Below are 27,770 nucleotides of genomic sequence, written 5' to 3' on the forward strand. Positions count from 1 at the left end.
CAGTAGCCTGAAAATAAATGTATTTATTCCTTAATTCATCAAATATTTTCTGATTGTATATATTACCACATACTGTTTTATACCTTGTTATATACAATAGATAGCGTCTCTGCCTTCATTTAGTACTACAATTAGACATTAGTTACATAATCATACAAATGAATGATAAAATAAAAATGGCAAGTGGGATATAAGAGATGTAGTCTGTACTACAAGAACATACAGCTAAGGATTCTTATGAGATTTGGGGAAGATGGAAAGACTTTTCTGATGTGTAGGAGGACCTGAAGGATCAATAGAACTTAATAAAGTGAAGAAAAGAATCAAATACATACAAAGTACAAAGGCCTAGCTGTGGGCAAACAAAACGGACTCAGGTATCCAGTGTCTGGTGTCTGTCAAGAGCCTTACCTCACAAAACCTTCAGGGTCTCATAGGTCCTGTTTTGGACTTTGAACTTTAGCCTAAAACAATGAAAACCATTTTAAAAAACCACCAAGGGAAGGAAGAAGTGAGAGGATATGATTAGTTAGAATCATTCCTAAGGAGTTCATTGAGGCTTTAGGTTTATGGATCACACCAAATGAAGATGCTTGACCTTAACAGAAAAAGTCAAAAGTTTGCCCTTTGTAATGATAGAAGAGAGAGACACACATTATATAAATTTACTTTTTCTAGAGCCAGTTTTCAAACTTTTCTACTGACATCTCCACAATTGCTGAATAGAGGAAACTCACAAACCTGGGAGATCTGAGAAATGTACCTTTGAACAGCCTGCTTCATGCCTAAAATTCCTAAAAATCATCCATTTTGCTTTCTGTATCATGGATATATATTTGTTTTAATTTAAAATAATATTTAGGTTTTTTTTAAAACAAAAATGAACTATTTAGCTTTTGATCATTTGCTAGAGAAATACTCCATTTTCAAAAGCACAGGCCTATACTACTCATGAAAACTGTGTATTACTCACTGGATGTTATACAACACAATGTTTCTGTATTCAGGACTATAGTTCTTGTTTTCAGACACTACATAACTATGAAAGTCATGAAAAAGTTTTATACTCCACTTTTTCCAAATTACATGCTCTCTATTGCCCCCTTTATATTAGTTCAGATACACTATCCTTCTATTACACTACAAAAATGAACACTGCATCTCTCAAAATAAGCCTGATGTGCGACATACTGTAAAGAAATTATATCAAAAGCTAAAAGTCATTAGGAACAAATTAAGCTTTAATCCGGGGTTGTGCTACTATAAGTGAAAATGATAGTTTATCATTGCTTTAAGAACAGTACTGATATTCAAAAGCCTAGTTTCATTCTTCACAGAAGGATTTGGATCAGTAAAATTCTAAATATCAAACATAATGTTAATGATGTAATTCATCTTCAAAATAACTACTTTAACATTATTTCTAGATTATTCCTCAGAAACAGATTTTAAACAGCTGTACCAATTCAATACACATTCTTTGTGGGCTGATTTTTGGCAGCCAAAGTTTTATAATGTGGTATTTATTTAAACTCAGGACATGATGAGAGTTTTATTGTCTTGCTCATATGCAGATTTGTTCTTGTACTTTTTGTCACCTACTCACACTCCTCCCTCACTTTCCCTCCCCTACCCACTTTCCTCACTTCAACCAGACAAAGCCAGATAAACTCTTTCAGTTAACACCACTCTTGCATCTCTAGAATCTCTTGATGTGCCTCCTACATTAAGATACATTTCTTTTAGAATATAACTTAATTAAATAATCCAAACGGTTGCTATAATCCCCCCCCCACATCCCTTCTTGATTCACAAATCTATCATCTTTTTCGGATTGGTGTTTGCATGCATAACACAAACTTTTAAGCATGTTCTAAGTGTACTAGTTGGTTCCTATCTTTTTTCCTGGAAAACACTTTGTTTGTTTGGTTTGGTTTTTTAATAGCATTGTCTCTTATAGAAGAAAATTTCTTTAAAGCAGAGAATAATTGTGAAACTCCATTATAACATTTTCCATGAAGGTGTACTGAGTACATAATACCCCAGGAACAGAATATAATTATATAAGTAGTTGCTTTCTTCCTAATCAGGAATAAATTGTATTAGAAATCAAATGTCAATGACACTATAAATCAAATATTTCTTGTGGACTATACACATCAGAAGACAAATATCTTCTTTACATAAAATAACAAAATTTCCCATTAGAAAAAAAACCCTGTCAAATCCAGAGTGATGGCTGCTGTGCTCATCTAGTCACCGTGTATTTGAAAAAAATATCGATTCCCCCCCAAAAAAGCCAATGTGATCAATTAAGTTTAACATCTTTCCCTAACATCACACGCAGTTTCAAGTTCCTAAACAAATATTTCTGATTTCTTTCCCTCAATTCAACTCAAAATTTTGATAATTTCCTATATAAAATTAAGAAATATTTCAATCTAAGCTATGATATCCTGAGGGGAGAAAAATAATTGTTAATCATCTGTCCAAATTTGTCTTAACAGATATAGTCTCTTCTACATTACCTCACATTTACAGTGAATAGACATCATGTAATCACGACCTTTCCCCCATTATAGGACTGTATTTAAAACATTAGTTTTTTTTTAATACATAAAAGAGATTTCATTTTCTATCCTCAAGATGGCTGAGTCATTAGTATAGAAATCAGAAGTCAAGGACTGCTTCTTGAACAAAATGGTTTATTATGAACAAGAAAGAGTAGGGCAGCTGATTGCGGAACAGGTTAAAGGCTATTTTAAATTTTAGGTATTTTTTTAGGGATCATAATTCTGCAAGATTTATAGCATTAGGTCCCAGATATCATAAGAAAATGCCAGCACAAGTGGGTCTGAAGATGATAGTCATTTTATTTAACCCAGAGATTAAAACTCCATAGAAGAATGCCACAGAGGGAAATAAATGGTCCTAGAAAATAATTATCTTGATTATGTAAATAGTTTGCATTAGTCTCAAAGCTCAAAAAGTTATGAAAGGACAAGAGGAATTACTTGGTATAAGATGAACAAGGAAATTGAATAATAAGAATAAGAGGAACACTGAACTGTTTAGAGGTTTTTGTTATATTTCAGAGACTCAAAGATTATGAAGTATTTCTAGGATTTTCAAATAAACAGGAGCTGAGAAATAATATTCTAGAACAATAGGCTTAGTGACAAACTAGTTATTGACTTATATTATCATCTATGACTTTTCTCACTAATTTGCTTCCCTTTGTTGGTTTTGAAAGATCTGTTTTAAGACTATCAAAACTATAAGATGACTGAACATGCTTTCCACTTGAACGTTGGTTTCAAGTGCTAAAAAAACAAGTTGCATATATTTTCTCCCAAAGAAATTTATACAATTAATTTTTAATTAATGTAAAAGGTTATAAGCTATCACCAAATATTCAAAACTACTATCAAAATAATCTGGAATAGAAATCCTAATTTTAGTGACTCACAAATAGATCATGTATTGTACACTTACTGTAACTAACAATGATAATGTGCCATATCAAATATATATCGCCAACAAAAAAGAAAAAACAAAAAACTGAACAATGCTGTATTTAAAAAGAGTGCATGAGCAACTTACATATTTGTTAATAATATACACACTTTATATCAGTATCTCCTTCAAATATATTTCAATAGAAATAGTAGGTCAAAATTAATTGCCACATTAATGGTCCTTCATCAAACGAGTCTTGAACATACAATATGAAAGCCCAATAAATTTATTTTTATCCTTCATTTCATTCTTTGAGGATGTAGTTTCTATATCATTTCTAGAAATTTCATGGAATCATAAACATATGATCTAATTGCATTCTTTTCTGCCTGATAAATAAAAAAGTCTATAAATAATAAAGTATGTGCTTTACTAAGACAGTATAGGTAGCTACACTTTTACTGTAGCTGAAACCTACAAATATTAAAGATGATGAAGGTGTCACAGAAGTAACACACTTTGAAGAACTCCCTGAATGCTACAGTTATTTAGGAACCTTACTCATTTTTTAGGGTCTGGGGATGTGGCTCACCTGATGCTTGTAGGAAACATGATATGTTGGAAGCCCTGAGTTCAATCCCAAGCACTATGTTAAACTACGAGTAGTGGCTTATACCTGTAATCCAAGCTCTGGGGTAGTGGACAAAGCAGGATCCAAAATCCTAGGTCTAGATTGGTTATACAGAAAATTCAAGGCCAGTCTGTACTATATGAGATCCCTTTCCAAACAAACAAACAAACAATAAATAAATAAAATGTTGTTCATGCCTTAGTATTGGCTTTATAACACTATATTTTTTTAAAAAAAAAATAAGCAAGATCTAATCAACTCAAAGCTATAGGCTAAACTTGGCTTTCCAACATTTCTGTAATGGAGGAAAGTGAAAAAAAACCTATTTTTAAATGTGTGTGTGTGTGTGTGTTTTTTTAAGTTTACTGGGGAAAATAGTAGTGAAAATTAACTAAGGTTAACACTATAAGGAGCAAGTTGAGGAAATTCTCATCTCCTCCAACTATTTTTAAAATTCTCATTTTCTGATAGGATCTGAAATGTATATGACTATCACAGAAAAATTAACAATAAGCAGTTTGAAACTAAGCAGGTAACTGGGACCTGAACTTGATAATTAAAGCAGCTACTCTTGGTAGTCTTATTCAGTCTTTGGTTCTACAAAGGCATGTAAATTCTATCTTGGTTACCTAACTGATCTTTTTAGGTAGCTATAAAATATGTCACCAACAGGTACAAAAACAAGTTATCCAACTTAAATATCATGTGAAGTTAAAATTACAGGAAATAGTCTTTACCAAAGTTCAAAAGAAACTACATTTTGCACTGGAGAGATTTTTAAAGGACATATATCATATGTTGTGCTTGCTTCCGGGGACCTAAAACAGTGGAAAGAAGGGAAGCTGCAAGAATGTAAGTGGGTGGGAAGTAAAGAAGATGGAGTATGCAGTCCTCATTACAGGCATCATGGGAATTTCTAGAAGGCAATCCCATGAAGCCAAGATCCCATTTCTCTGAATGTTTTTGCAGCAAAAGACCCAAACTAAGCTCACCTTTTAGAGAAATTCAAAGAAAGCGTTTTAATTAAGCATTCTTACTTCCTGTGTCATCCGTGACTGAGAAACTGAAAAGACAGAATTTTCCTGAGGCTTGTGTGTGTGTGTGTGTGTGTTTATGAGAATCTAGGAAGCTTGAATTTTAATAGCAAATATGGAAAGAGAACAAGCAGCAGAAAAGATGAGGCACTGCTAGACTGTCTTAGTCATCTTTATAACCCCCATGGCACCCAGTGCAGTGCACACAAGGGGCAGTGGATAAATAATGAATTAGGTTTAATTCAATTCACTTGCACTTACACTGTGCTTTGCAGTTACAAAGCATTTTTCTTATATATGAGATGAGAAAATCAAAGTAAGTGAGAAGTAACAGGGCAATTCAGGGAGAAAAGGAAGCTAAACACATAAAGAGAAACCCTCGAAGAATAGGCAAATGTCTGAAAGGGTGGAGAAAAGATAAGGGGAGAATTTAATTTCTCCCTACGTCCTTCAATCCCTTCCATCTTTAAGTATATAGAGCTTAGAAAGTCTGTTTGCTAAGCAAGGCTTAGGAAATGGTCTCCTTCTTTGAAAAGGGTATTTTCACAGATAAAGCTTGAAGCATATCTTAAGTTTGCCCGCTCGGGTACGACTTCAAGCAAAACTCTCATATTTCCCAAGCATTTTCCAAGCATGTCCAAGAATCTTTTATTCCAACGTAGGCATCCCCTTCGCAGCAGAGTTTTCAGTCTGGGGATGGACTGGAAAGGTCCCCAACATGCCCCTCAACTCAGACAACAGAGGGAGATAGTGAGACAGGAAAGCCAAGAGACTAGAGAAAAAGCCCACATTTGCCACCAGAAGGAGGGCGAAGGTTTGAAACTGGTCATTAGAAATTGTCCGGTGTGTGTGTGTGTGGGGGGGGAGCCTTCAATATGGAAGAAAGGAGAATACTTGACTGCGCATCACTTTAAACCTCACGTTGGACCCTTAACAAGAAGCAGAGAGAGGTTTAAAGCCACCGCAGACCTCAGCCTAGGAAAGCAAAGGACATGCTGGGGTGCGCAGGAGGGAGCCCACATATATCGGCTTGGATGCTGTCCTAAGGGAAGCATGTTACCCCAAAGTAGCGCGCTCCCTTTCCGAACATCTTCAGCCCAGCATGGAGGAAGGGGTTCCCAGCTTCCAACTGGAGCGACTGCATCCTGACCCCATTATGCGGGCTTAAAAGTTGCCAGGAGAGTTGGCGCTGGGGAAGGCACTTGGCAGGGCGAGACCTAGAAGGGGCCCCGGGTTTCCAGGAACAAAGGGGCTGGTGAAGGGGCAGTCACGACAATAGGTCCCACGGGCTCCTCCCTTAGCAGGGAAACAAGGGTCGCCGCGTCCTCTCAACCCGAAGGCGTCGAGGGAAGCGGGAAGCGGGGAAGCTGCGCGGGGATTCCACCGCCCTGCTTCCAGCTTCAACCAGGTGGCGCCCGCCGCCCTCTTGCTCCCCGCGCCCCTCCAGCTGAAGACAAAAGGAGACCAGGGTCCCCGGGCCCCTGCCAGAGCCTGAGGATCCCCGTCCATTCCCAGGGAGGACCCTCTGCAGTCGGTTGGAAGCTCCCAGGACGGGTTATGCCCTGGCGGGCACCACTCCCTCGTACCGGGACCCTGCGCCCCAGTGTCGCCTCGCCCTCCCCACAGAGGGCATTACCTTTCATCCAGTCCACTACTTGACTCGGAGACCATTTGCTCACCGGTTCCATTATCAGAGCCATGGGCGGCGGGGTGGGTGCCGCGTGGGACGCGGAGCTCGGACAGAAAGCCAAGTCCGCAGCCCGCTGCACCCTCAGGTGGGGTCGGTGGCTGGCCGCAGCCTCCCGGGGTGGGCGGCACGGCGAGGGTGGCTTTTGTGTGTTGGTCCCAAGGCTGGAGCGTCGGAGGTGGCTGCGGTGGGAGCGGCGACGGCCAGCCGGCCGGCCGGGGTGAGACGCCCAGGATCGGCTCGGTCCCAGCCCAGGCAGCAGCCGCAGCTGCAGCGTCCGCGGCTCAGCCCGGGGTGAGCGTCCCGAGGGGGCTTCAGTTCATGGCTCGAGCCGCCGAGGGTCGCGGCGGGGAAAGGAAGAGGCGCCGGCGGACGGCCGCAGCCAACTTGCCCCGCTCGCTCGCCTGGCGCGCGGGAGTGGAGCCCCCGGCACGACGAGCCGCCCGGCGGAAATGACGAGGGGCCTCCTGCCACCCAAAATATCTCTCCGCAGCCCTCGGGTGCGGGGCGCGCGCTCCACGAGCCCCCCGCCCCGCTCGCCGCCGCGCGGTCCCGCCCCCAGGGCCGGCAGCCGGTGCGCACGAGCCCTGTGCGCGTGCGTGGGCCAGCGCGCGTGGCCGCCGCCCGACTTCGCTCAGACTCGCGGGCCAGGTGTGGGCCGGTCGCGCTCCCGCCTTCCCGCCCCGGGGGTCGCACTCGGCCGGAGCCGCGCTGGGGAGGGCGTGCGCGGAGGCGCCTGGAGCTGGCTAGCCTGCTGCGGCAGCTGGAGCCTCGCTCAGCCCTGGGGTCGGTTAGGCAGTCAGGTGCGGCGGCGGCATCGGCGGCGGCGGCAGGAGTGTGGCTCCCAGTGGCCTCCCAGGAGAGTCAGCGAGACGGGTCGCCCCCACCAGTTGAACGGACAGCCCAGGGTGGCGGAGTAGGGTCTTGTAGCCCCGGTCCCAAGCTCCCCTCGCCACCAGGGGGAGGGGACGCCGCAAAACTGCTAGGGTGACAATGGGAGTCCTGGCTGTTCTCTCTCTGTCGCCCTCGCGGCTGCGGAGTTGGCTCCCGAGGTGACTTCCCCGGACCCTGCAGAGAACATGGGGTGTGGGGTTTCGCAGACCGGAGCCCGGCTCTAGCCAGAGACGCCGGTAGGAGACTAGATGGCTCGTGCTGTCGGATCTCCCTTGGGTGATAAAAGGAACCCGGGAAGTCAGAGCTGTCAACTGCAAGAGGCTCCAGGTGATTCTGAGACAGCCTCCCCAACCCCACACGTGCCTCTTCCCAGGCTCTGCTTCAGTTGTCGGCCAACTCCTTCAACACAAGGTCCCCGATATCTATTTTACATGATGTCATTTTGTGTTCAGTCGTTCTTATATAAGAACCGAAGAGTAATAACGAGACTTAAAGTTAGTGACAAATTGCAAACAACGTTTCACATATTGTTTGCTTCAAAAACCTATGCAGGCTTCTAAGCAACGTTTAGAAATAAACAGTTTGCCTAAATGAGGCTTCACTTTCAATGACAATTCTAGAGAATCTAGTAGCAAACTACCACCGTTATAGCTGTTTTTTTTTTCTCGATATAATTCTTAAACAGTTACATTGAGTAAACAAGAAACTCCTTTTATTTCTATGATCATTTCAATAATGTCAATAAACCATGTCAGTGCCTTCTGGACTCATTTTGTCTAACTCAAGTTTATAAGATACAGAGCACCACTTTCTTCAGTTGGCACGGGTTGGCAAGTTCTCCCCCAACACAGGAGGAGGCAAAACAGTAGTAGATAACACATTGATGTTTTCATGCTAGTAGTACAAAACAAATAACATTTAAGAAGCTTGTGTTCAGACTTGTTTACTAATAACCCAAACTTCAAAATATACACAAAAATTTTTGAAAAGAAATTTAAGAGGGGACTGGAGAGATGGCTCAGCGGTTAAGAATACTGAATTGCTCTTCCAGAGGACCTGAGTTCAATTCCCAGCTTCCACATAGCAGGTCACAACTGTCTGGAACTCCAGTTCCAGGGGATCTGACACTCTCACACAGACATACATACAGGCAAAATAAATGAAATAAATCTTTAAAAAGAAATTTAGATTATGAATTTAGAAATTTAGATTATAAAACAAGTAATGTTATCAAAATGTTACATTAAAAATAACCCACTTTTTTTAAGCCAAGTACTAATCATTTAGGTTTTATTTTAGCCTCAAACTAGTTCTACAGTTAACTACATCTTACAGCTGAGACTTTAGCCATTACATCTTATCCCATAGGTCTATTACACATAGTTACATAAATGTTAAAAAAAATTAGTATGTATGATTGTAACAGCAAGTTCATTTCAGAATTTCAACTTGGAAAACAAGCCAATGGGTTTGTATCAGTATCATAACATGGACAATTGCTGCGAATTGGAGATCCATTGAAGATCTCCTGGATGGACATCATCAAATTGTTAACCACAAAGAAGATAAGAGACTCACCATTAATTTTTCTGATCCATATCTAACTAGAAATGGTGAGAATATAGGACATGGCCAAATATGGCTGCAACAGCAAGATGCAGGCTGAAAGTCTGGCCTTCTGTGACAAGCAACCATCATAATGCAAGCAAGTGCAAATTAAGGTATCACTTGTCTGATGAGCAGGATATCAAGACAAATGACACAGGCAAGGATGTATTCATATAGGATAGGAGATAGATAGATAGATAGATAGATAGATAGATAGATAGATAGATAGATAGATAGATAGCTGGAGGGGGAAAGAATATAGATAGGGAAGGATAAATTGATAGAAATTATGTGACAAGACCACTGACAAAGAAAATGAGAAAGTAGTATTGTAGAAAAATAAAAGAGAATCTTGAAGAAGACCCTATATTAGATTGAGGAAGTACATAGTCCCCTCCAATTTGTGTTAATGTTAGGCACTTTTGTTTTGCCCAATCATGTAAAATAACTATAAAACTAAATATAAATTTAAGAATGAACCAAACTGTGAGTATAGATTCCTATTGTCTAACAGACTGTACCACCACCTTAAGCATTTTTCTTAAATTCTCCTCCCCTTAGGTTCGCCAATAAAATATAACATTTGACTTTGTCAATCTAATCAGCATAAATTATTTCTGTCTCTTCAGAAGATAACAGGCTCTCCACTTTATGCATCCTTGATTTGGGGAGGGGAGAGAAATGAAAGGATTAAGTCATTGTTGCTCTTATTCTTTTATTCTTTAACTACAGATAACTCAGCTGAATCTTTGCGGCATTTTTCTTTCCACAAATAAGCTACCATTTATGTAGTCTGCCTCTTATTCAAAATTTAACATCTTGCCCCATTTTTTGTAAGTATAGTATAATGTGACTCTATAAAAGACTTGTCAACTTAATATTGCCTTTTCTTAGTATGCAATACAATTTTTAAAGATTGGGAGTAGAGTATGTTGTCATAAATATATACAAAAATATAATGAACTAATTAGTATGATGTCACACATTCTTCCACAGGCTAGATTTAAAAGCCAAACTATGAACCTTTGGAAAGAGCCTCAGATTCTTTTTATAATCCAAGTGGAGTAGAAATATGAAGTTAATTAAGTTAATTGCATATATACTTTTTGAGATATTTGCAACCATATCAAAATGAATCACTTGAAATAATCTTTTTAATCTATTCTTTTTTTTTTTAATGATGGCAATCCAATTTGTGACACTGGTTAATGTTTTGTCCCTATAGATTTCAAAATAAAAATGAAAACCCCTTAACCAACATATCCTGTCTTAAGATTTTAGACTGTAATGGGGTCTTAATTGGCTTTAGATGGAGGATTTACAAGTAGTGCTCTAACTGGATCTTAGTTTTAGGAATTCTATCAGCTAGGATGGGAGTCTTCCACTAAAAGAAGGACTTTTAAATCTTTGTTTCTTTGGAGCCAAAGAGAGAACTAACATAAATGTTTTCCAAATTGGGCTTATAGGGATGTTGCCTTTTACTTACCACTCATTTTGCAAAGATACTTTATATTACAAGATATATTTCGATCTTTTACTTATCTAAAATTTACTTATCTGAAAGATGCTCTGTAGTCCAAGTTGGCTTTGAACTCCTAAGTCAGACTCCCAAGAGCTGAGATTACAGGTATGTACTGTCATGCTCCAGCTTCTTGCTTTCTTAATAAGCAATGTTTTCTTGTGTGAGTTTATCTCTTTAGTCTCTTATTTTTTAAATAATACTGACCATTAAAACATGGAGAGAACAATTATAATATATCTCATATCTTAAAATAGAGAAAATAAGAGCCTCCCCCTTTTTCACTAGTTTATCATAGACAGTGCCTATATTTCAAAAGCAGGTGTATTATTTAGACTGGCTCATACTCTTCCCCCATGATCATTAAAATAAAAAACTTAAGCAATTCTTATAGGATTAATAACAATAAAAGAAAGGACTAGTGGTTCCCAAGAATAATGTAAAAATCTTATGCCAGAAAAAGCTTAGTGAAATTTCTGAAACAATGCTAATTCCAGTATAACTCACCTAACAGCTATCAATTAAGAAAAAAAAAGTCTCTTGGATAGCAACCTAGGTTTCCAATCGCCCAAGAATCATGTATGAAGTAACCTTAATTGTAAATAGGCCTCAATGCACTTCTCCAGGCCATATCTCCCTTTAGATTTAATGGGGAGAAAGAGCACCTACAAACGATAATTCAATTAGTAGAATAATTTCTTTGTTGTTGTGCCTCCAAGCTAAGCTGTATTAAATCAAGTCATGTCCTTTTCAACCAAGATTTACAGCAATCCTTTCTAAGTGAAGAGAAATTGGCTTGAGTTTAGGTTGTCCCAGTGGAGGTGTTTAAGGGCTCTTTCCAATGCTGTCCCCTGCTGTATTAATCACAATCTAACAAAAACCCCAGAGCCTACCAAGATTAGTTTTCTTAATACATAAAGCCTTTGCCCACCAGGGAAGTTTCTAATGTACTTGGCAAACATTAGTGAAGGACATATAAATTTGCTAGTCAACATTTTTAGCACCATCAAAAATGCTGGCTCAAATTCTATCCTTTGATCAAAAAAAATTATCTTAATTTTATATATGCAAATGGCCAGGATACTCATATATTGGTAGGGGAAACAACATTTACAATTCATTTAATGGGATAATGTGATAAGTACAAAGATAGATATGCCTACTGCTCTGCAAAGAGAAGAGTTTATAAAGAAGACTATATGGAGGGCTGAATGCTCAATTTAGACCTTAAAGGATGGCAGTTAAACAACAATGCAGAAAAAGATTTTTAGACAAACTGTGACCAAGGTCACATAGCATTCTATATAGGTCCTTTGGTAGTAGATATTAAAGAAAAGCAAAAAGTGACAGGAGATGAAGTAGAAATGGAGGGCAAAAGCAAGATAATGGGTAAAATAAATTAAGATACATCAATTTAAAGAGTAGATGACTTAGAGATGTTTGTGTTTTATATAGACAACTCAGTGAGCCAGGGAGAATACAGATTTGAAAGGGCAGGATGGAAGAGTATCAGTTCAAACAATGTGGCAATAGGCCAGTAAAGAAATGTATCAGGTCACAAATAGAGCAATGGAGGTAGTTATATAGAAGAAAAGATTAATAGAATAGTTATTCAGAATTTGATTAAGTGCATGAGAGGTTAGAAAAGGGACAATATTAAGAATGGTTTCAACCATTCTAACTTGGGTGAATGGATAATTTCTCTTACATAAATCATTTAAAACAAAAGGAGCTGACTTGAGAAGTGAAGATAATCTCAGATATTACCCCTTTTTCTACATTCTAAATATGAGGAATCTGAGACAGTTGATGAGAAATTTATATGAGGTAGTCTCTTAATTCACATATAAAATAGTGGAAACAAGCTGTGTGGGTAAATAAGGAGGATGGAGAGGAAGAAAGGGAGGGAAGGAGGGAGAAGGGAAGGGAGGGAGAGAGGGAGGGCAGGAGGGAGGGAAGGAGGAAGGAAGAAGAAATAAAGAGTATGCCATTCATAATGGCCTAATGAACAAATAACTTCAGGTAGAAAAGAGTGAAAAATTATAGGAGGGCCACAGATAGGAACTGGTGGTGTTGTCAGTTCATATACCATTTATGGCCTGGTTTGAACTGGGGAAAGAACATCAAAATGGAGAGGCTTGGTAACAGGACATTAACTTTTCCCACAGGTTTATTTTTCTTTTGTTTTTCCTCATAGCTTCCCTATGTATGTAATTTATCTAGGTGGCTGAAAGATGAGTAACTACTTATTTCCAATATATCTATCACTGCTTATATTATTCTGATTAAATCCCAGACACTAATAATGATACCTACTCTAGTCTGATTACATCTTTACCACTTAAGGAACAATGGCACCCTTTAAAACCACCCACTCTCATCAGATTTTATAGATAGAATATTGTCATGACACTGTGGCTATATCACATATCTTCACATAAGACATATAAGCAAGGATCAACCACAGAATAACCTATCACAGCATCATGCCATCTACTATCTGGCCAAATGAATTTGGTATCATTCTTTACAAATAAAGATGTGGAGAACTGAGTTTGCATTGCCATCCACATAAATTAATAAACTTTCTAAACACATTTGTGCTTGTAACTTCCCCACTGATTGACTATGGACATGTGACAATCCAACTTAGTAACCACCACCATGCTGCAGATTAGGTAATGTTTAACTACATTTGATCTATGAAGTCCATAAATATTTCCCAAGAGAATGAGTTCTACTGAACCTTTGCCTGAATAAACTAGGAGAATCCACGATGTCCTAGTAAATCTACAGTAGCAGCAGCATTAGCAGCCCAATTTCAAATTTGAAAAGACTACAGTTTTCTGAATCATTAGGTCTCCCTAAGGTTAATGTATAATTAATAAAAATTCCTGATGTTTCAATTTTTATTTTGGTTCTTTCCTTTTATTCTTATTTATATGGAGAATTTCATACATGGATACTATATGTTTTGGTCAAATTTACTACCACCTCCTACTTTCTCTGCCAATTTCATGGGCTCTTTTCTTTAAATCTACTGAATCTACTGAGAACTGCCTGTATGTATGTTCATTGGTGTAGGACCTTCTATTGGAGCCTCTTGGGAATCTCTCTCTCCTTCTTGCTATAGTTTGCCAACTCCTCAGCTAGAGGTGGGACTTGATGAGCTCCTCCCCATCTCTGCTGAGATTTTTTTCTGGCTTGATCTTGTGAACTCACAGCCACTGTGAGTTCAAGAGTACAGTGACCCTGCCATGTCTGCAAATACTGATTTACTGCCAATATCCACTATCTCTGGCTTTTATAAACTTTCTATCTCCTTTTTTGATTCATTATCTCTACAAGTTAACCAGATGTGTGTCTTTTTATAAATCATCATCTATGGCAAAAATACCTTCTCTAATAAAGGTTGATAGGTGCAATAATATATGGATAAAATTATCAAGATTCAAGTAACACACAAGAAGTCAGAAAAATAAAACTGAGAGCAGAGAGATGAATAAAATAAAAAAGTGCTCTTAAGCTCTGATGCATCAATTACCATAGATATAACAAATCTAAGGACGTCAACTTAAAATAGGGCAAAAAGTGCAGAGATTTGAAGTGCCAGGGCCCGGGGTTGGGGAGAGATACCTGCCTACTCAAAGGCACTTAGAGTAGGTAAGGGGCACCATCTACTCAGAGGAAAAGGTGAGAAAGGATGGGGGGAAAATTGTGGGAGGAGGTGACTGTGAGGGGGACAGTGAGCAGGATAGAAAGTGAATAAAAAATTAAATTAAAAAAAGGCCAAAAAGAATTAGAAATACAGCACAATGATATCAGATTGGCAAAATGTCACTTCAAACATAACAGGCTGAAAGTGAAATGATGGAAAATATATTGAATGAATATTAAATTTAAAAAGCAAAAATGGCCTTATTAATGCCATAATATTAATGTCAAATAAAGTAGTCTTTAAGGGAAGAAGAAAACTTATACACAACAAAGAATTCATTTTATACTTCAAAACCAAGGGAGATGTAACATAGTTCCTAGAAAAAAAATAACATCTAAAACATATTCTTTAAAATGGCAATGCATAGTAGTGTGTTCCTATAAATCTAACACTCAGGAAGTTGATGTTACAGGATTACCACTTTTGAGGCCAGCCTATGCTCCATAGTATTTCCAAGCCAGGCTTGACTATAAAGCAAGATCATGTCTCCTTCTAATCAACAAGCACCCCAAAATATTTTTAAAAAATAAGGCTAGGACTGGAGCGATGGCTCGGCGATTAAGAGCACTGACTGCTCTTCCGAAGGTCCTGAGTTCAATTCCCAGCAATCACATGATGGTTCACAACCATCTGTAATGAGATATGATGCCCTCTTCTGGTGTGTCTGAAGACAGCTACAGTGTACTTATATATAATAAATAAACAAATCTTTTAAAAAAATAAAGCTAAAGTTGCAGTGTTAAGCAAAAGAATGTTAAGACTCTCTAATTACATTGTGGGGAATTATAAAAGTTAGCTTAACATTCTTCTGCTCTGATAGAAAGTCTTTGGATAATGTCTTGAATTAAGAAGTCTACTAATACAATCAGATAAATGATTGAAAATGGGAGTTCATAAGGCTGGGGCAAAGAATAGTGGTTTCTCAATGTAAGTCAAATCAAATTACTAAATTTCATCTATTTTAGTAAACATCTCAAAATATTTTAGATCTACCTAATTGGCCCTATTGTGACTGACTACATTGGAAAGATTAAAGCCTTCAATATAAGATGCTTGCGATTACTTACCCCAACCTGACTATATATTTCTATGTATAGCATTACCCCACTACAATTTAGATTGTTAGCAACATAGAAAGCATAGTCTTCACTTGTTTTCTCTCCTTCAAGTTGCCTTTTCACCTATTATTTTTTTTTTAGAATATAATAGCCTCCAAGAAGTCTTTTTCAAATCAATGCTGTCTTATACTAAAGGTAGAATTTTTCATTACTTTTTAAAATGCAGTGGCTATATCCTAAAGGTTTCTACTGTAAGTAAAACAAAACATAAAATCTGGGAATTCAAGATATAAAGCATATGTTCATAAGGGCACAGTAAAGTAATTGGTTATTTAATATGAAAATGTAAAGGCCACAACCTTAAAATGGAATATTTTTTATTGGGAACATACAGTCTGCCCCCTAGCAATTCTAATAGAACATATTTCACAATTACTCTTTTCTCCCTTATTTCAGGAAGAGTAGCCATATGCTTCCCAGATCAGAAACTTTATTTTCAGAACAATATGTTGTCTCTGAGCTTTTTATTTTTTTCCTTTTTTTCTCTTCCTTCCTTCCTTCCTTCCTTCTTTCCTTCCTTCCTTCCTTCCTTCCTTTCTTTAAATTTTAACCAACATCTCAGTCTGTAGCTCACACTAGCTTGAAATGCATTGTAGTTCAGGCTAGCTTCAAGCTAACAGCATTTTTTTTTTTTTTTGAGGTTCCATATCTCATCGTGTATAGTCAGGATATTATTTAATTCATTTTCTTTCTTTTTTTAAAAAAATTCATTCCTCTGTTTTTTTTAATAGTTATTTTCTTAATTGACATTTCATATCTCCTTTCCCAGTTTCCCCTCCGAAAAAAAAAAACCCTGTTCCCTCTCTTTTCCCCCTGCTCACCAACCCACCCTCTCCCTCTTCCTGGCCCTAGCATTCCCCTACACTGAGGCATAAAGTCTTCACAGGACCAAGGCCTCTCCTCCCATTGATGACAGATTTGGCCATCCTCTGCTATACATATGCTGCCAGAGCCATGGGTCTCACCATGTGTATGTACTCTTTGGTTGGTGGTTGAGTCCCTGGGAGCTCTGAGGGTACTAGTTAGTTCATATTGTCATTCCTCCTAAGGGGCTGTAAGCTTCCTGAGTGCTGGAATTATAGGCATAAGCCATCACACCCAACTATTTCTAATTTTGACTAACAAGTGCATTTTCTACTTAAAAAAAGATATGCTTTCCCCTTGCTATAAAACTAATTCACCGAATTTTATGGGATTTGAAAATCAGGAGAAGAATCAAAATTCAGTTGATACTGGGAACCTGATAACAACTTCTTTATTCCTATGCTTATATGTTTTTTATAAAATTCCTGTATGAAAACATAATTATCAAGTTGTGATAGTGTCAAATCTACACAATTACAATCACTTGAAGATAGGCTTCCAGTTGCTCCTGTAGGGGATTATCTTAATGATGTTAATTGATGTGGCAATACATATTTTAATTGTAGATATACTAGTTCCTAGACAGGAGATCCAGGACTAGGTAAGTGGGAATGGGTACTGAGAAGCACTCTGCATTCATTATTCTCTTGTTGCAAATATAATATGAGCAACTGCTTAAAGTTCCTGTTGCCTTGACCTCCCTGCCAAGATGGACTGACTATACCTGGAACTGTGAGCCCAAATAAACCATCTTTCTCTTAAATTGTTTTTGTTAGGGTATTTTATCTTGGGTAAACATTTATTTTATATCATGTGTATGTTTGTGTCTGTGGGGGCATATGTACACTTGAGTGTGAGTGCCCTCCGAAGCCAAAAGAATATGAATTCCTTTGGAACTGGAGTTATAGTGCTTATGACCTGCCCAACTTGGATAATGGGAACCAAACTCAGATTCTTTACAAGTGTGGCAAGCATTTTTGTTTGTTTGTTTGTTTGTTTGTTTTTCGAGACAGGGTTTCTCTGTGTAGCCCAGGCTGTCCTGGCACTCACTCTGCAGACCAGGCTGGCCTCGAACTCAGAAATCGGCCTGCCCCTGCCTCGAAAGAGCTGGGATTAAAGGCGTGTGCCACCACTGCTTGGCTTATGGCAAGCATTCTTGACTGCTGAGCCATCTCTTCTACCATCTTATCAAAGTGGTTTACCACAGCAATAATAAAATAATTGAAGACACAAGTCCTTTTCAATTATTTGACCAAAACAATATTATTTTTAGTTTATTTCATAACTGATTGTAACCTTTCAAAGAAGTATTGTTATTTATTTCCTTTGAATGTGAGCAGATATTTATATTGTTATCAAAGATTGGTTGTTCTAATACAATTACTGTTATGGCACCAGATAGCTACAAAATTTGAAATAACAATTTAAAGCTTTAAAACTGCTTAGCTTTTAATCTGAATGTATAAGTTCAAAAAGCAACATTGAAGTTATTTTCAGTAGCAAACTTTTTTCATCCAAGTACATATCCTGAAGAAAATTATCTCAGCTGCATAAATTATGCTCTTACAACTTATATGAAAATAGACACTGTATAAAATTATAAGATATATCACAAATTCACCAAAATGTGTAGAACTGTAATATAGTATGCCTATAAATAGAGCTCAACAAATGACAACAGTGGGCTTTGTGTCTAACTTCAAATTCAAGGGGCAGCAATATTAGGTATACTTTATATACCTAATAACTTTTAATAGTTTTATCTATAATATGTGGGCTCCCATTTCTTAGAAATGTCTTCAGGCTCAAACATAAAATGTATTAATAATCATGGTAAGTTATACAAATGTAAACTAATGTTTTTAATTAAATTGTGTACCACAAATACCTAAATATTATTCAGCTTAGCAATTCTTTTTTCTTTATGCATAATTTTGATGGTCAAAATTCATTAGAGGGTACGTCTACCCAGTAAAGTTGATGTTCCAACTCAATAGAACAAGTTTTGCTTAAGTAAAAATGAACTATAAAATGACACTTTAATATATAAGAAATTACTGAAAACAATAAATTTGAACACATTTTAATTATAAAAATATCTCAAGATAATTATTTTGAATGGTTTTGAGTGGCTAACTGCAATTTATTATATCTCTTTTACATTTCTTACAAGAATTTGTCTATCTGTAATTTAGTAATATTTTCATATAAACTCCTAGGGTATTGTACCCTTAACCTCCTTAGTTAGCATTAATTATCAACTAACCACAATCTAGAATCATCTGGGAGAAAAAGTATCTCAATTATGTATTATTATATTGGTCTGATGGCATAGTTTTGAGGGATTATCTTGATTTTTAATTGGGGTTAGAAACACATTGTGAATGGTATAGTTCTCTGAGAAGATGGTCCTGAGCCATATAAGGACTCTGGCAGAACATAAACCTATGTGAGCCAGAAAGTGAGCTAGGAATCAGCATTCCTCCATATTTTCCACTTCAAGTTTCTTCTTGAGTTCTTACCCTGCTTTCCCTCGGTGATAGGATGTGACATGGAAATATTAACAAAATAAATCCTTTTCTACTCCAAGTTGCTTTGGGTAAGTATATTTAATCATAGAACCAGAAAAGAAACTAGAATAGCCTTTATGTTTGGTTTAAGATACTGCTCTACAAAAATATAAAATTATCTACAAAACAATCAAGTAAATCCATGTTTGTAAAATGAAAAGATAATGGCATTCACTTTTCATGCATTATATTTTTGTGTGGGTATAAAATATAATGGAAAAATCAGCTCTTATGAACTATTTAAGATTGGGAGTTAAAATTGGATAGGAGGGAGGAGAATGAATTACCAAAGTAGCACTTCACTATCAACATATGTAAATGACTATTCATATGAAATAAAATTGGCTTACCAAATGAAACCTTTCCATTTTGTTTCCCATATATGGAAATACACTTTCTGTGGGGTGGCTGAAAATAAACTGTGGCTCACAGAATCCTCATCTTAACCTATGTACCTATAATTTCTTCTTTTTAATTTCCTTTTTCTTTCATTTTTTAAGAGAAGTTCTTATGCAGCCAAAGCTGACCTGGAACTTACTATGTAGGAAAAATTAGCTTAAATTCCTGATTCTCCTACCTCTGTGTCCCAAATGATGGGATTATTGATGTGAACCACCATGTCCAATTTGTACCTGTAATTTCTACACAGCATTGTAGAATTCTCATGCAAGAGGAGAGAGAGGACAGATACTGTATTTATTTTGTCCAAAAATATTGAGCATCTTGAGATAAAGATAAAGTCACATCTTTATTTTTTACTAATTTTTCTCCATCTTTATACTTTTATAAGAAACAAAAATTTTTATGCAGTATATTCTGATCATGATTTTACCTCTTCTAACTCCTTCCAGATTCTCCACCTCCCCACCTCCATACCTTCTTTCTCTCTTTAGAAAACAAACAGGCAAACAAAAGCAAACAAACAAAAGTAAAAGGACAAAAAGAAAAAGCAGAGACAAAAGCATATATAAAGATACACACACAAAAAACCCCATAAAATTGGAAAGCATAACATACAACCAAAGCCAGTAAAGCAAAAAAAAAAAAAAAAAAAAAAAAAAAAAAAAAATGCTCAAACAAAGTGATATGAGACCAAAAGCCTATGAAAATAACATAGAGTTCATTTTATGATGGCCATCTTCTCTTGGGCATGGGCCTAAAGTGTGGTTAATATGCCCAGTGAGACTTCATTAGAAAAAACAAATGTTTCCTTTGCAGGCCCATCTGACTTGAACCTGTGCAGGCCCTGGGTACACTGCTACAGATTCTGTGAGGTCACGTGTGTATGGCAGACACTGTTTTTGTGGTGTCTTTAATCACCTGTCTTTGAAAATCTTTCAGCCTCCTCTTCAGCATAGTTCCCTGAGCTGAAACCGGAGGGATTTAATGGAGACATCCTATTTAGAACTGAGTGTTCCAAGACATCTCACTCTCAGCACACTGTCCAGTTATGGTTCTCCATATTAGTTCCCATCTACTGCAAGAGGAAGTTTCTCCAATGCTGCCTGAGCAAGGTACTGACTGATTGATATAGCAGAATGTTATTGGGAGGCATTTTAAAATTCACATCTTTACTATCATAACTTCTGCTTTGTACAATATAATGGGAATGGAGAAAACAGCACATGAAAATGTTTTCTTTATGTAAAATATGAAGTTGAAGAAACTTGAGAAATATTAGGATGATTAGGAACTGTTGGGTTAAATCGAGCATTTCGTTTAAAACTTTTATTCAGACAATAAGCCAGACACAGAAGGCTCCTGACTATTCTTTTACCATCATACACAGTGGAAATACTTATTACATACAGATCAATTCTTCAAAAGAAGGCCAGAATCTTTTTGAAAAACTCCTATATACTAGACAACTGAGAAAACATCACCATTCAAAAGGGGAGAAATGTGGCTGGAGAGAACAGGTAGCACTGGCTGCTCTTCTGAGAGACCTGGGTTCAATTCTCAGCACCCACAAGGCAATTCATAACCATTTATATCTCCACTCCCAAGGGATTAGATGTCCTCTTCTGACCTTTTTGTTCTCCAGGCATGTACATGCTGCACAGACAGAAATGCAAACAAAACACCCATGCACAAAGAAAATGATAAAATAGAATCTGTTAAATGGAAAAGCAAAGATACACTTTTCCATTAACCCTGCCATAAACAGAATACTTTAGAATAAAGAAGAAAACCCTGACTGCCAGCTTCTTGCTGAGGTTTGAAGCGTTTGTACTATACTTATAGTCTTCAAATTCGAGACTACATGGAAAAGCTTGGCTTTTAAAGCCCTTATTTAAAGAACAGTAGAGAGTGATAGGGCATTTGAGGATTTCCATCAAATACAAAGACAAGTAGGGTTGGAAGATTTCCATCAAGTATAAAGAAAAATGAGGGCTGGTGATGGAGGCGGGCATGCAAGTGCTCCCAGACACTACAACCCCTAGAATAAGATTAGTTTCCAATTTTCCACTAGAAAGAGCCTAGCTGCAAGCTTTCCCAGAAATTTCTATTGGTTCTGGACTCCAACAAGTCTGTCTTTAGAAGCTGACATAGCAAATACAGAATAAATTGTTTGAGGGACTGGAGCAACTGACTCAGTAAGTTGTTTACTTTGCAAACAGAAGAACCTGAGTTCAGATCTCTAGTACCCACCTAAGAAGCCAGATACACTGGCAAATGTCTGTAATCCTAGTATTGGGAAGGCAGAGACAGGCAGATCCCTGAAACTCACTGGCCATCTTTTCCAGTAAATTGGAAGCTACAGATTAAGAGATCTCAAAACATAAAGTAGAGAGTGATGGAGAAAAACCCAGAATTGACCTCTAGGTGCAACCCCCCCACACACACACACATACACACACACACACGGACACATTCACTTAGACTCACACACCTCTCTTTCTGTCAAATTTTTTATCTTAAGTTTGTTAACATGGCATATCATATTTATTAGTGTATAAGCAATAATGTCTAAGATAGTATTGCATACCTTGGATAAATCTCAACTGATAATAGTAAATAATCTTTGTAATGTGCTATGGAGCTAGGTTGCTAATATTTTATTCAGGATTATTTGCATCTGCATTCAGTTGGAATATTGAAACCTGAAGTTTTATTTTCATGTTGTTCCCTTATCTAACTTTGATATCAAAGTAATTCTATCCTCACTGAAACAGTAGGGAATATCTTTAATTTCTCTCCTTATTTTAATTTTGACATTTTGAGACAGGATCTCTCTATATAACCCTAGCTGTCCTGGAAGTCACTATGTAGATCATACTGGTCTAAAAGTCACAGAAATCTGCCTGGCTCTGCTTCTAGTGTGCTAGGATTAAAGGCCTACAGAACACTTGACTGTAATGTATTTAATTTTTGGAAGAATTTGAAAAGGACTAGTACTAGTTCTTTCAATAGTTTGTGAGTCCCAGCAATAAAGCCATAAGGCCATGGGAGGTTTTTTTTGATAGGGGACTTTTAAATTATGTATCCTGTCTCTTTATTTCTTTATGTTCTGTTTTACATTTCTATTTCTTCTTGATTCCTTCTTGGTAGACTGTCTATATCTAGAAGTTTACATTTATTCTAGGTTACCCAAACTTATTTAAATGTATAGTCATCCATAGCAGTCTCTTGTAATTTTTGGTATTTCTTTAGTGTCCGTTATGATTACTACATTTCATTTCTCATTTCATCCTTTTTTTGTTTTTTGTTAATCTAGCTAAAGACTTACCAATTTGTTTGTTTCTGAAGCATGACTTTAGTTTCTTGAAATTTTGTACTTTTCTAGTCTTTGTTTTATTTATTTATGATCTTATTCCTATTATTTTCTTCTTTCTTGGCATTACTTTCCTTTTTACTTGCCTAGCTCTTTGAGATACAACCTGCTACTAGCATACAAATAACATACCAACATACATGCTGGGCAACTTCCAATTAAAGAACTCTTGCCATGAACCTAAAGATTTGCTACTATTTTGGATATGAGAAACTGCAGCCTAAATCACCTGAGTAATTTTCTTAAGGACACATACTGAGTACTCTTGGTAGTATACCAAATCCTAAGCTTAAAGAGGATTAAGTGCTCTGACCCCATACTAGTCGAGTACCATGGAGCAAATTAGTGCTAGTTCAATACCATGGAATGAATCGACGCTTTCATTTCTATCTGGGGCAACATCTTGAACAATATCCAAAGGATATCCTTAACACTATCTAGCTATCTTCCCAAGGCTGCCTCTGTGGTCAGTCCTTACACTCCTGTTCATCTGTTGCCATTGCTACTATAGCCAGCTAGGCAAAATCAGCCAGAGAAGAGGAGGAGGAAGAGGAGGAGCACAAATGACAAATAAGAAGGAGGAAGAGAAAGATTAGGAGGAGAAGTGGCAGAGGATGCTATGTGACAAGATTTTTCCTGGGAAGATACCACATAGGGGTATTCACCCCAAATACAGAGCCCAAAACAGATCAAAGCACAGATGACTTAGTCAGGGTTTCTATTCCTGCACAAACATCATGACCAAGAAGCAAGTTGTGGAGGAAAGGGTTTATTGAGCTTACACTTCCACATTGCTGTTGATCACCAGAGGAAGTCAGGACTGGAACTCAAGCAGGTCAGGAAGCAGGAGCTGATGCGGAGGCCATGGAGAGATGTTCCTTACTGGCTTGCTTCTTTCTGGCTTGCTCAGCCTGCTCTCTTATAGAACCCAAGACTTCCAGCCCAGGGATGGCACCACCCACAAGGGGCCCTACCCCCTTGATCCCTAATTGAGAAAATGTTCCACAGCAGGATCTCATGGAGGCACTTCCCCAACTAAGCTTCCTTCTCTGTGATAACTCTAGCCTGTATCAAGTTGACACACAAAACCAGCCAGAACAACAGATAAGAGCAAAGTCCAACAAGGAGAACCAATACGCTTTATTGGGGAATATGGATGGGTGGTTACATACAGGAGCAGAAATGACTTAAAGACAGCTGATTATCAAAGCTCACCACAACAAAGGTTGGAACCTGGCTGGAGTACAGTATACACCTCATAGGCAATTCAAAAGTTTGGTGTTGGGAACCAAATGGCCCTTGGCTGACCTGCCTCCACCTGACTAGAATCCAGAGATAAATATTCTGCCTGGCAACCACAAGTTTCCTGCTTGGTCCTGAGAAAAGAATGATCAGTGTACCTTGACTTCTGAGAAACCGTTACCTACCCAACCGTTTCCTCCCTACCTGTTGTCCTCGGGGTTCCACCTCAGAAGATCTTGTAATTCTTCACTGTACTCCTCCCTGCCCCGCCCCCCAAAACCTTGTTTTAAATTTGAGCTTCTGCTTTCAGTAAACGACTCTTGACAAGCAATGCTTCCTTGAGTCCTGTCTTCTCTCTCGCCCATTCTTTATTCTCAGGTTGCGACCTTCCTCATGTCCCCCGAATTACTGAGACCCGCGGGTCAGTTTGGACAATGTCTTTCTAACTCATATGGCCTAATCTTTAAACCTCTTCCAGGCAAAAAGACTCAGGTCTTTTTTAATGCTTGGCACATCTCTAGGTGATGGAATGTTATAATCACAAAGAAAACTGCTACATAACAGAGCAGGAGGGGAATGGGAGAGAGAGGGAGGAGGAGCAGACTGAGGAGCAGGACTAAAGAGGGGCAGTCATAGTCTATCCCTACCACCTTAGAATATTTGTTCATCACAAACTTCTTCAGATGGACAAGAGACCATCACTGCCTGTTTTATTATGAAGTAATCAGAGGCTCCTCCTCCTGTAGCCAAGTCTCTACCCAACTATACAGAAATCAGTAGAAGGGGTCCCTAAGTGATGTAATTATGCCTACAGATAACCAAATAGAAGAATAAATTTTAGACTAAGTGATCCAATGGAGGTGAGCATATGGATAAAGTTTTACACTGCCTTGGCAGCTACATGTCCAACAATAGTGCTCTTTACTATGGAAAAATAAAGCAAACTCCCACTAATGAAATTGGAGAGAAAGCTTAAGAATAAAACCAAGAATTTATTGTTGATTGATTTTCAACAAAGGTACCAAAGTACCAACAAGGATGAAAGGATAGGCTCTTCAATAAATTGTGTTGAAAAATCAAGGCACCATTGCACAGAAGATACAAAGATTAACTCCAAAAAATAAAATGCTTAAGCCTAAAACTTAAAATTATGAAGATGCCTGAATAAAACAAAGGTGCAATGCTCCATGACATTAGTCTTTTTTGGTTTGTTTGTTTTTGTTTTTGTTTGATTTTATTTTATTAGATACTTTATTTACATGTAATATGATTTCTTTTGTCTCAGCTTCCTCTCCAACAAACAAACAAATGAGCAAACAAAAACAAGAACAAACCCCTCTTGCCTCTCCCCTCCCCATGCTTAGCACCCCGCCCTCTCCCACTTTCTGGCCCTGGCATTCCCCTACACTGGGGCACAGAATCTTCACAGGGCCAAGGGCCTCTCCTCCCATTGATGACCGACTTTACAATCCTCTACTATACACATGCTGCCAGAACAATCAGTCCCAACATGTATAGTCCTTGGTTGGTGGTTGAGTCCCTGGAGCTCTGAGGGTACTAGTTAGTTCATATTGTTGTTCATCCTAAGGGGCTGCAAACCCCTCAGCTCCATTGGTCCTTTCTCTAACTCCTTCACTGGGGACCCTGTACTCAGTTCAATGGATGGCTGTGAGCCTCTGCATCTGTATTAGTCATGTACTGTCACAGCCTCTCAGGAGATAGCTATATTAGGCTGGCTTGTCCTTCCTTCAGTCTCTGCTCCATAGTTAGTCTCTGCAACTCCTTCGTGGGTATTTTGATCACCCTATTAAGAAGGAATTAAATGTCCACATTTTGGTCTTCCTTCTTCTTGAGTTTCTTGTGGTTTGTGGATTGTACTTCCTGTATTCTGAACTTCTGGGCTAATAACCACTTATCAGAGAGTGCATACCGTATGTGTTTGTTTGTGATTGGGTTAGCTCACTCAGGATGATGATATTCTCCAGATCCATCCATTTCCCTAAGAATTTCATAAATTCATTTTTTAATAGCTGAGTAGTACTCCATTGTGTAGATGTACCACAATTTCTATATCCATTACTCTGTTGAGGGACATCTGGGTTGTTTCCAGCTTCTGGCTATTATAAATAAGGCTGCTATGAACATGGTAGAGCATGTGTCCTTATTACATGTTGGAACATCTTCTGGGTATATGCCCAGGAGTGGTATAGTGGGGTCCTCCAGTAGAACTATGTCCAATTTCTGGAGGAGCCACAAAACTGATTTCCAGAGTGGTTGTACCAGCTTGCAATCCCACCAGCAATGAAGTTGTGTTCCTCTTTCTTCACAACCTCTCCAGTATCTGCTGTCACCTGAGATTTTATCCTTGCCAATCTGACTGGTGTGAGGTGGAATATCAGAGTTGTTTTGATTTGCATTTCCCTGAGACTAAGGAAGTTGAACATTTCTTTAGGTGCTTCACAGCCATTTGGTATTCATCAGTTGAGAATTCTTTGTTTAGTTCTGTACTCCATTTTTTAATAGGGATATCTGGTTCTCTGGAGTCTAACTTCTTGAGTTCTTTGTATAAATTGGATATTAGCCCTATATCAGATATAGGATTGGTAAAGATCTTTTCCCAATTTGTTGGTTGCCATTTTGTCCTATTGACAGTGTCTTTTGCCTTAAAGAAGCTTTGCAACTTTATGACGTCCTATTTGTCAATTCTTGATCTTAGAGCAGAAGCTATTGGCGTCCTTTTCAGGAAATTTTCCCCTGTGCCTATTTGCTTGAGGTTCTTCCCCACTTTCTTTTCTATTAGTTTCAATATATCTGGTTTAATGTGGAGGTCCCTGATCTATTTGAAATCGAGCTATGTACAAGGAGATAGGATTGGATGGATTTGCATTTTTCTACATGCTAACTGTCAATTGAGCCAGCACCATCTGTTGAAAATGCTGTCTTTTTTCCACTGGTTGGTTTTACATCCTTTGTCAAAGATTAAGTGGCCATAGGTGTGTGGGTTCATTTCTGGATCTTCAATTCTGTTCCATTGATCTACCTGCCTGTTACTGTACCAATACCATGCAGTTTTTATCACAATTGCTCTGTAATATAGCTTAAGGTCCAGTATTGTGATTCCACCAGAGTTTCCTTTATTGTAGAGAATAGTTTTGGCTATCCTGGGTTTTTTATTGTCCCAGATAAATTTTCAAATTTCTCTTTCTAAGTCTGAGAAGAATTGAGTTGGAATTTTGATGGGGATTGCATTGAATCTGTAGATTGCCTTCGGTAAGATGGCCATTTTTGTATATTAATCCTGCCAATCCACGAGCATTGGAGATCTTTCCATCTTCTGAGATCTTCTTCAATTTCCTTCTTTAGAGACTTGAAGTTCTTGTCAAACAGATCTTTTACTTGCTTAGTTAGAGTTACACTAAGGTATTTTATATTATTTGTGAATATTGTGAAGGGTGTTGTTTCCCTAATTTCTTTCTCCATCTGTTTATCCTTTGTGTAGAGGAAGGCCACTGATTTACTTGAGTTAATTTTATATCCAGATACTTTGCTGAAGTTGTTTATCAGGTTTTGGAGCTCTCTGGTCAAGTATACTATCATATCATCAGCAAATAGTTATAATTTGACTTCTTCCTTTCCAATTTGTATCCCTTT

The 27,770-nt window shown here is 38.1% G+C and overlaps 1 protein-coding gene and 1 pseudogene across 7 annotated transcripts in view; one reads left to right on the forward strand and one right to left on the reverse strand.

The window, feature by feature from the left end:
- Positions 1-7,382, reverse strand: part of Cnksr2 (connector enhancer of kinase suppressor of Ras 2) — a 226,767-nt gene extending 219,385 nt beyond the window's left edge. For 3 of the 7 annotated variants that reach the window (XM_031370067.1, XM_031370050.1, XM_031370083.1), the window contains exon 1: positions 6,761-6,964. In XM_031370067.1, coding sequence (XP_031225927.1) covers positions 6,761-6,824 — 64 coding nt within the window. In that variant the 5' untranslated portion in view covers positions 6,825-6,964. Of the gene's footprint in view, positions 1-6,760 lie in introns of all 7 variants that reach the window. The other 4 variants (XM_031370058.1, XM_031370042.1, XM_031370078.1 and 1 more) reach the window with 3 other exon arrangements.
- A 571-nt stretch (positions 7,383-7,953) lies between these two features.
- The window catches only part of LOC116099351, a 99,042-nt pseudogene continuing 79,225 nt past the window's right edge, over positions 7,954-27,770 (forward strand).

Source organism: Mastomys coucha, chromosome X (genome assembly GCF_008632895.1).
Source record: "Mastomys coucha isolate ucsf_1 chromosome X, UCSF_Mcou_1, whole genome shotgun sequence".
NCBI classification, from domain to species: domain Eukaryota; kingdom Metazoa; phylum Chordata; class Mammalia; order Rodentia; family Muridae; genus Mastomys; species Mastomys coucha.